At 41.6% G+C, this 10,360-nt stretch overlaps 1 protein-coding gene across 3 annotated transcripts; it reads left to right on the top strand.

The window, feature by feature from the left end:
- The first annotated feature begins 1 nt into the window (after position 1).
- RMI1 (RecQ mediated genome instability 1) lies at positions 2-5,431 on the top strand. 3 transcript variants are annotated; one of them, XM_032095298.1, is made up of 2 exons: positions 2-89; positions 2,588-5,431. In XM_032095298.1, the coding sequence occupies exon 2, from the start codon at positions 2,616-2,618 to the stop codon at positions 4,497-4,499; it is 1,884 nt and encodes a 627-aa protein (XP_031951189.1). In that variant the 5' UTR covers positions 2-89; positions 2,588-2,615; the 3' UTR covers positions 4,500-5,431. The 3 variants fall into 3 exon arrangements, with proteins under 3 accessions (XP_031951189.1, XP_031951188.1, XP_031951187.1); XM_032095297.1 differs by lacking the exon at positions 2-89 and adding an exon at positions 100-192; XM_032095296.1 differs by lacking the exon at positions 2-89 and adding an exon at positions 117-443.
- The last annotated feature ends 4,929 nt before the right edge of the window (positions 5,432-10,360 follow it).

Genomic DNA, 10,360 nt, shown 5'->3' with positions numbered 1-10,360 from the left:
GGCCGCTAAAACCCCGCCTTGTGCGCGCAGCCCGGCGCCGGCTATGGAGAAACTCTCGCGATGATTCGACGCGCGCCTCCCATTGGCTGGTGGGTGTGCGCGCGCTTTTGCGGGGCGCGGGCTCGGGCGCTGCTCCGTCCCTCAGGCCGGCGGGAGCCGGGGCTGCCTTGCCAGGGCCGCTCGCTCGCCTCGGTGAGTTGGAGCTTTCGGCCCCTCTGAGGGGGCTGCGAGGTGCGGCCTGTCCTCATCTTCCTCCTCCTCCCGCCTCTGCTTCCCTCCCTCCCTCATCCCCTTCGCCTCCCCTGCTGAAAGGTGTCGCTTTACTTGGTTTAGTATCTTCCGAGCGATGGATCTTTTGGGGAGAGCTCGGAGGCAGGCTTTAAGGGAAAACCAGACAAAAACCCAACAAAACCCACACCTGGTGTTTCTTAAATATTCTTACGGTAGGTTTTGTTTTCGTTCTGTTCTGTAGAGAAATTGTGATCCTCGGACGCCCTTTCTAAGGGATTGAGTATGATCCATGCACAGTTAGGCAACCTAATATCTTTCCAATATTTTTATCAATATTATGGGTGCAGGAGTTGAATGCACTATTACCAAGTGCGCGGGCGGTACCAGACTGCGAGGTGCTGCTGACTCTTGACGGACAAGAGCCGTACCGAGGGATCTGGATATAGATTGGAGCACTGGGTAGTTATCAGTGGCATGAAGGTTAACAAGAACAATTACAGATTCTGCCCCTGGGACGCAGGAAAGCTGGGCACAAGGACAAGCTGGGAGAGGAGTGTGTGGAGAGCAGCCCTGCAGCAAGGGATCTGGGGGTGCTGGTGGGCAGCAGCTCAGTGTGAGTCAGCAGTGTGTGCCCGGGCAGCCAGGAGGGCAAACCCCATCCCGGCTGCATCAGACACGGCAGCACCAGCTGGGATCGGGATCATCCTGCTGGATGCAGCCGTGGTGCGGCCTCACCCTGAGTCCTGTGTGCTGTGCAGGGCCCCAGAGTTTGAGAAGGACGGGAAGGTCCTTGAATGGTCCAGAGAAGGACGGCAGAGCTGGTGGAAGGGCTGGAAGGCACATCCCGTGAGGAGCAGCTGAGGGCTCTGGGTTTGTCTAGTTTGGAGAGAAGGAGGCTGAGCTGAGAGGTGACCTCATTGCTCTGTACAGCTTCCTTAGGGGGGATGTGGAGGGGGATGTACTGATCTGTTCTCCCTGGGATTTAGCGACAGGAGATGTGGGAATGGCTCAAAGCTGTATCAGGGGAGGTTCAGACTTGACAATAGGAATAATTTCTTTACCAAGGACAACAAGGCTGGTGGAAGGCCTAGAGAGTAAGTGGTATTAGGAGTGGCTGAGTGAGCAGGGCTGGAGAAGCGGAGACTCAGGGGAGACCTTATCACCCTCCACAACTACTTGAAAGGAAATTGTTGCAAGGTGGGGTTCAGTCTCTGAGACTGACCTCAAGATGTAACAAGCGAGGGTCAGGTTGGACACCAGGAATTTTTCACAGAAAGGGTGTTTAAGCCTTGAAAGACTGCCCAGCGAGATAATGGAGTACCACCCCTGGAACTGTTCAAGAAGTGACTGCACATGGCCCTTGGTGCCATAATCTAGTGTACATGGTGGTGTTCAGTCAAAGGTTGGACTCAATGATCTTGGAAGCCTTTTCCAACCTGAATGATTCTATTCTAAGATCATGATCGAACACTGGAACAGGCGTCCTGTAGGGGTGGCTGATGCCCCAAACCTGTTAGTGTTTAAGATGCATCTGGACTACATCCTTAGTAATGTGCTTTTACCTCTGGTCAGCCCTGAAGTGGTCAGGTGGTTGGACTAAATGATCATTCAAAGTCCCTTCCAACTGAAATATGTCTGTTCTACTCTGTTTGTGCACAGCTACTTCCTAAACTAACAAGAGGTTAGAGTTTATTAGCCACTGATGTCCCTGAGATGATAGCTGCCAAGACTTGGTGCTATTGCAGCCAAGTCCTGCACTGGGTTTCTAGATAACAGTGTTTCAAACCAGCTTTCTCTTGTCCAGTACAAAGCTTTCAGTCACAGACTGAGAGTCACCCCTCTGATACTAAGTGTTGATAGACCACAGCTTGGTTCTATAGATCCTCTTACTTCTGTTCATAGCAGTGCTGGTGAAGTGGGAGAATAACATCTTAAGTCAGTTTCTAAAGTAAACTGGGTGTTTACAGCAGCACACACAGAAAGAAAACCATAAAAACAAAGAGGAAATATATTTAAAAACCTACTGCTCTTTTGGTTTGGGTTTTTTTGCCCATTCACTTTCCATCCATAAGAAAAGGATTTCAGTTACGTTTTTCTAATTAAATCAACAGAAAATAAGCTTGATTTCTTGTGTAAGTCTCCATACTTTTCTTATATTTTTCACATACTTTTTTATGCTGATAATTGCACATACCTTTTATGCTGATTGAAACGTTAAATGTTGGAAATCCCTGTGAATTTTATTGTCTGTGGAAGTGTTTTTAATTTAAATTTTTTTCTATAATATGAGCATGAAACTTGTCCTAATTCAGTTTTTGTCAGAAGATTAAATATGGATTTTTGAATTCCATTATAGGGCATTCAGTCTCTTGCCATAAAAGAAAATGTCTACATCTAGCATTGCAGCAAGAGTGGAAACCTGGCTTTCATCCACATGGCACGTTAGAGTTCCCTTGACATGGCTGGAAGCATGTATTAATTGGATCCAGGAAGAAAATAGTGGTAGTAATTTAAGTCAAGCTCAGATTAACGAGCAAGTATTTGAGCAATGGCTTCTCACTGATCTGAGAGACTTGGAATATCCCATTTTGCCTAACTGTATCTTAGATACTCCCAAAGGAGAGCTATCAGGCTTCTACTCCATACAGATTGATTCACTGGTTGATGTTAGCCAGCCAGCATATTCTCAGTTGCAGAAGCTAAGAGGGAAAAGCACTGTAAATGAAGAAGTAACAGCCAGTACTCAGGCATTTCAGAAGCCCTGGGAAGCAAAGCCTACTCGGATGCTGATGCTACAACTAACTGATGGCATACATCAAATTCAGGGCATGGAGTATCAACCGGTGCCTGTTCTCTGCAGTAACCTTCCTCCTGGAACAAAAATCACTGTACACGGCAATATTTCATATCGTCTTGGAGTTCTTCTGCTTAAACCAGAAAATGTGAAACTGTTGGGGGGTGAAGTTGATGCTCTTTTTGAGGATTATTGTCAGGAAAGAGTCCTTGCTAGATTAATTGGAGAAACTGAGAACCCTAATGCTGTTGGACAAGCTGGACATGAACAGATTTTTTCAAGGCCTGTGGATGAATTAGAACAAACTCTTGGACCTTCAGATGAAGAGCTTTTGGCCAGCCTTGATGAAAAGAATGAATTTACTTTAAACAACCGAACATCTTTAGAAAGTGGATACTATAGTAGAACCAACAATTTTAATACAGCCTCAGGTTCACTGACTGCACACACTGGAAATGTTTTGCTACAAAAATCTGGAAATCTTTTGTCTCACTCAGCTGAACAAGTTTCACCTCCCATAGAATATGCTGATGACTTTTTAAATGACTTTCCTTTAGAAGATGACTTTCTTCTGGAAGAAGAGATGCAAAGAGAGATAGAAGAAGTGCCACCAGTGGTCATGAACAGAAACATAGGTTTAATTACTGGCAGACTTCCACATACATCTGGAAGCTCCTGCAATTCATCTTTAAATCGCACTGGTGAAGAAGACAATGTGAATGAAAGAGATAAGCCCAGGGAAGCTATCAGCAAGGAAAAGAACGTGAGAAGAATGATATTTGATGAAGATGGAAATAGCATGAGTAAGTTTTTGCAGCACAAGGGCTTACGTCAGACCTGCAGTTCATCAGATTTTTCTTTGGAAAATCCTCCTGAGGAAGGGCAGAATTATACAGACCTAGATGAGAGCAGATGTAAACAGCAGCTCACTTCTGACAGCAGGGTATTAAATGATAATCCTGTATGTTCCTTAAAAATGGATCCAGAAGGAGATCAGCAGAAACGTGATTCACAGATCTTTCCTTGCAAGACAGTAGAGGCACATTTAGATTTAAATTCTCCACCTTTCACATATATTTCCCTTCTCCTTGCAAAAAAACCAGAAACTGTTACAATTCTGAAAGTTAAATGTTTTATTGTCACTCTCACCGGAAACCTCACAAAAAGCAACGGGTCCTGGGGTATAAAGGCAAAAATTTCTGATGGCTCTGCTTATCTTGAAGTAGATTTTGCTGATGATATTCTAACAAGTTTGATTGGCTTTTCAGTGCCCGAAATGAATAGGCTGAAAAAGGATCCAGCTTTACGTCTAAAACTTAAGGATGGTTTAGAAAAATGTCAAAAACAGCTGATAGATCTCTGTTGTTTGATGACTATTGAGTTTAATCCATTTCAGTCTAAAGCTACTGTATTAATTCTCCAGGATACTGATGCTTCACATCTAGAACAATTGAAGAAACGTTTGAATAAATAATGTGTGCAAACTTGCAGACTATAAATTAGGAAATGTTTAAGTCAGATTTCCCTTGAAGGACTCTAGAAAGTTAAATTTTAAAGTTAAGTGTTGTGTCTTTTATCAGGAGTTATAATGTAAAAGTGAGACAAGGAGATTACTTGTTGGAGCAAAACTGGGCAGTTTGTTTTTTATGGTGACAGTATTGGAATAAGATTTCAAATATTTCTGTCTTTAATTTTTCAGTCTGCAAAATCCTGTGTATTCTAGACTGGTAATGCTGAGTGGCGGAATTTGTCAGGAAATGTATAACAATGAACAAACCATCTTGTTATTTTACTTTTTCAAGTACTTACCTGATTTTTAAAAGAAAGGTACAGGAGACTCAGTTTTTTCTTGGAGAAAATCAGTTGAATAAACTTAAATAACAAATTACAGTTTAAGTACAGTCCCTTCTGACTATGCCAATCTGAAGACTCAAATCTATATTCACTGTGCAAGAACATAAAGTATGGAGAAATGAAAGATTGTCTTCTAAAGGTTCAGGTGTGAGGAAAAAAAATCTAATCCTATACAAAAAGGAGATGAAAAAAAACCTTATATTTTTAGAAATAATTAAAAAGAAGGCCAAGTGTTTAAAAATCTTTATTAGCAGAAAATTATTATATGGGGATTCTATTTTTTATTGTCATGTAAATGCTAATCATTGCTAATAGTTTTGAAACTAGAGACAAACTCATTCATTAACTCCTACGGTTACTTGACTAACCTTTTTACACAGTAGTCAAATACTTGTGCTGCACATATGTTGTATAGTATATGAATGTTCGTCTTAATTTTGATTGATTTTTTAAAATTTCTTCTACTAAAATAATATGTTAACGTTTTCATTTAAATTTTGGTGGATGCTGCTTAGTCACTTTGAAATAAAAATATGTATTTTGGTGGGTGTATAGAGTATGAGAAATTATTTGATTAAGTTTTTTGTTCTTCTTTTTTCTTCTTCCTGTCCTTTCCCCTTCTCTTATTTTTTTTGGAGTTTTTTTGTTTGTTTTTTCCCTTTGGTTGATTGGTTTGAGTTGGGTGGTTTCCCTGTGAATTCAGAAGAATTAATATTCTGGCAGGAGTAGGGGAACCAATGACAGGAGCTGTCTGCCCACTGTTGGTAGTGTTTGCAAAGCATGTAAAATTGGTGGCTAGGAGAGGGATTTTTTTTAATTGACCTGTCAGTATCTTTTTTTCAAAACCTTTTCTTTCTTCAAACAATGTCTGTTAGGCTACTGAGATTTGCTGTGACAGATTGTCAGTATAGCCTTACTGTTCAATCCCAATTTGAGAAGCATGCTTCAAGACTCCAAGGGAAATTAGAGGTAATTTGCTAAGTAAGGCAAAAATGGAGGGAGATGGAGCATGGGACATCTTGAGGGTTTTCCTGCTTGAGGCATGAGGGGTTTTAGGCTTTATTTTGTACATTTTAGAAATACAAACATCCCTGTGTCCCTTTCTTTCCTTGCCTTTCCCACTGTGAAGAGAATCTGAGCAAATGATAACCCTGTGAGCCACCTCTGAGTTTATTTTCTGAGGCTTTTGGGAACTGTACATTGTTTAGAACCATAACAGCAAAAGCTTTTGCCTGTCTGGATCCTACCTTGCTGGATCTTGAGTTACAGTTTCAGAAAAAATTGCTTGTTAGTAGGAAACTGACCAAGCTTCATTTCATGTAATCCTTGTAGAAGTTAGCAGAGCTGACTGTAAACCTTTAGTACCGTTTTATGGAAATATTTCTCCTATATTGAGTTAGGAAACTTCCTTTGAAGTTTTTGCCTTAGCATGTAAGAGGATAGGAGTCTTTAAACTTCAAACAGCACGAATAATCTGCAGATTTTATTCTGCTTGTGCAAAGCAAGAGTCATGTTATTCAAACTGCAAAATCAGATTAAGTGTTTTGTTTGGTTTAGATGATGAAGTCACACCTGCCCCTCCTTTTTCGCATTTGCGTTAAGGTTTAGCTATCTCTGCTACAATAATTGCATGTGTCTCCCATTCTCTTCCTCCCTCCCCCACCTTCCCACCTCAAAGGCAATGTTACTTTTCTGACATTCTCCTCACCCCCACCCTGCATTGTCCTTGTCTTCATTTTCAACATGTGCTTTCTGGAAGGCCACTCTCATGCCTGTGGTCCAGGGCAAGCAAGAAGATCTCAATAAAGCTGTTTACAGCATGACTGCTCTGCAGATATTTCAGTGCAATTTTCTGGTGTATAAAGGTTTCCAGATCTGTGTTCAAGCTTTTAGAATTAAGGAGAAACATTGTATAGTTTTTCCAACAAAAAAAGAAATTAAATTAATGATATTGAGAAAACATGCTTAGTTAAGAGCTGATGTCAAACAGAAAATGGTTTATATGGCTGTGCGTACCAGTCATTGATTCCTGCCTTACTCGTTTTATTTGCTCTCAGAATCAACTTTTTGCTTAGCAGTCTTGATGTTTTGGTGCAGTGTGTATGCATCGTGTGCATATATCACCTCACTGTACCTGGCAGTGGTGTGTGTCAGAGCCCTTCAGATAACCACTGTTCTTGCAGGCTGAGTTCAGAACACAGGCTGCAGCCCCATCAGAGGTGTGGCCAGATTTCTGGAGAGTGCAGCAGAGCTCTGGTGCCAGCTGCTGAAGGCAATTGTCATGGCAGCTGCTCTCACAAGTTACATGTAGCCTTCTGGTAGAGAGCAGCTTTTGCACTTTCTGTCATCTCTTGTCTATGTCTATCTACACTATATCACTAACTACTTCTTGTGATTATCTTTCAGGTGCCAAGCAGACTTCTGCACTTGCAGTGTATCTGACTGCAGTTTCAGAATCCATGTTCTTCACAAATGTTTTCCTTTTAATGGGAAAAATAAGCTGCTTTTTTTGTTGCTGGTCACAGTGAAAACTTCCAACTAATTTGGTTTCAGTATATGAAACCTACAATATTCTCACACAGGGACATGGATGTTACTCTGTTAACAATGAAAGTTTGTTCTTGCCTTTCTTACGGTTATTAAAGAAAATGAAACCAATGAATGTGCTATGGCAGTGCCAAGTACCTACATCAGAATATCCTTTAAAAGCTCTGTCACTAAGGCAAGCTAGTAGAAAACAGAAGGCGCTCAGAAACTTTGCTGTGCCCTAGTTCTTTTCAAGGTATTCATTCTCAAACAGTAGAACAACGCCATGGCTAGTCCAAGAAATATGGCAGGTTTCCAAATAAACTAGGCTGGCAAGAACAGTTTGAGGACTAGTCTAATCCTACTGGATATTAGTTTGGCCACAAATACGCATGTCATTATAAGCCAGCAACTTCCTTCTCATTGAATGCAGACAGTGTTCTAAGGAAGCAACAGCTAGTTGCGATAATGTAATTACAAATCATGAGTGAAGATGTTAAGGGATTTCCTAAAAGGTATTCTGAACTTCTCAGTAATGTGACTTCACAATAGAGGATTATGTATTTCAGGTCATATCGAAAGCAGAAATTTCATTGTAGTGGAATATGATTGGATGGAACAATAAACATAATATTTGGTTCTAAATACAGAGACCTATGTCTCACTGTAATAATTTGAATGAAAAGGTAATAACTTTTAGCTTTTTGCTATAGGGAGGAAAGAATGATTTATAGTGCAGTGTTTCTGAACTATCTGGTGGCAAGGAAAATTAAATGTATTTGTCTGAGAGGAAAAAGCAAAAAGGACTTTAAAATGTAAGTAACACCTCCCATTTCAGATCCAATTCTCTGGTGTTATAGTTCTAGAAGGAACAGAATACGAATCCTAATGACAGCAAATGAGAGGATAAAGGTAAACTGACATTGCAACTCTGAATTCAACAGAAGAGGCAAAAGTTTCTTGCAAATCAGCTGCTCATCTAAATGGATATGTATGACAGACTTTTGTATCAGTATTTTACTCTTTTCCTTAAAGATTTCTTTCCTAATTGTACTGAGTTTTCTAACAGGGTGAAATTGCAGTGTGTTGCTGTTAGAATTTGTCCAGCTGATTCTTTTCTTAAGGCTAAACAAACCTGGTTCTCTCATCCTTTCCAGGAAATGGCATGTGTTCCATCTCACTGACCACCTTGGCAGAGTCTGCTGATGACCTGCTTCACTGTCAGTGGCTTTCTTGTGCTGAATAGGACAGAACACTCCACATGCAGTCTCACAAGTGCTGAAAGCAGAAGGCACCTTGCTCTCTGGGACCTGCTTGCTGGCTCTGATGGTCATTGCCACCACAAGGTCACACTGCTGACTTCTGTTCGAGCTGCATGCAAGTGCACACAGCTCTTACTCTAAAGCTTCCTAACCAGTTGGTTCCCAAGCCATACTATTGCATGGAGTTATTTCTGCTAGGATGAAGGAATTTGCATTTGTCTTTGTAGAAATTTAGGAAGTTTCTACAAGTGCACGTGTCCAACCCATGCAGTACTGGTTCTCTATCACTAATTGCTTTTTCTTCTTTTCTTGCCCCTCCCTGCCATGTGTGGAAGCTTCTCTACCACTTGCCCCGTATCTACACAGTAAGAAACCTCTTCCTAGAGGGAATAAGGTTGGACAGACATGACTTCACACTGTAGGCCTGTGCTGACTGTTTCAAACTACCATCACCTTCATGTGCCTAGGTATGGATTCAGAGAGGATTTGCTCTAATTGCTGGGACTGAGGTCAGACTGTCAAGTTGGTAATTCCCTGGATCCTCCTCCTTGACCATGGGTGTGGCACTTGCCTTTTACCACTCATCAGGTATCACTGCAATCTTTTCAGTGTCATTGGGAGTGGCCTTGTGGGGACCAGCACCCTATCTGGTACCATGGGGAGTTGTATGAGTCTGCAGGGTAAAGTAGTCTGTTGCTACAAGGAGGTGCTGGTACATACAAGCTCAGTAAAAGAGACGCTCTGACTCTAAAATACAATTTAAAACACTAGTTATTAGAGCTAACACTTTCAGATAAAGGCACGGCCATGCAGGTAGCATAAGCTCTGGTACAACTGGCAGCTGCCTGCTGGCTCCTCCAACACTGTGTGCTGCCCGAACTTGTCCCATCACCAAGAGATTTGCACAGCCCAGCACAACCTGAAGCCACTCTGGCTGTGCACAGCACAGACCTGCACCTGCTCAGGTTGGCCGTGGTGTGGGTCACTGAGCCCTCAACATATAATCATCTGGTCAACATCACTGCATTCCCTGTCCCATTACTTGCAGTAGACTGCACTATCTTTCTACTTATTGTTAGTAGGCTTGGGAAAATGGGAGCTCTTCTTGTCATCTACTCACAAATCACCTGCTTCTTTGGGTATATGTGTTGCCTGTGTGAGCTGTAAGTTATTTAGGCTGTATCACAGGTTTCATACTGTAATACAAATCACAGTTAATGCTGGCTTTAAAATAGTTTTGCTGTAGTGGGAGTGCAGATGGTGGAAGAGCATGTTTGACTAGATGATGTTATTTAAAAAGCCATGGTAATATATAACTTACTGCTTTGTGGCAAGTGAATACCAAAACATCTTTTACATTGTTTTCATGGACAAAACTAACATTGATTTCAGCAAAGTTCTGTTAATATAAAAAAGGGCAAAATGCAGGCTTTACAAATACCATCTCAACTGGTAATACATAAACTAGAGAGGTGAGCTGAGTTGGGTGAACTGAGAGAGATATTCACAGAAGGAGTTACAGATTAGAGGCCTTTCAGGATAAGGGTGTTTTCCTATTTACCAGGGGAGCTCTCAGAGAGTCATTGTGGCAAAGAAAATATGCCTAAATTCTGTGGCTATTCAAAAAGCAGTAGGAATTCCAATCCAACTGACCAAGAGAGAGCATATAACTTTCATTGGTAATTGGAGCTTG

This window comes from Corvus moneduloides, chromosome Z (assembly GCF_009650955.1).
Source record: "Corvus moneduloides isolate bCorMon1 chromosome Z, bCorMon1.pri, whole genome shotgun sequence".
Taxonomy (NCBI): domain Eukaryota; kingdom Metazoa; phylum Chordata; class Aves; order Passeriformes; family Corvidae; genus Corvus; species Corvus moneduloides.
Note: the sequence above shows the minus strand (reverse complement) of the source record. Positions and strands in the feature narration are given on the sequence as shown.

Excerpts from the sequence above, each read along its gene's own strand:
- RMI1 (XM_032095298.1), top strand. The coding sequence starts at position 2,616 with ATGTCTACATCTAGCATTGCAGCAAGAGTGGAAACCTGGCTTTCATCC.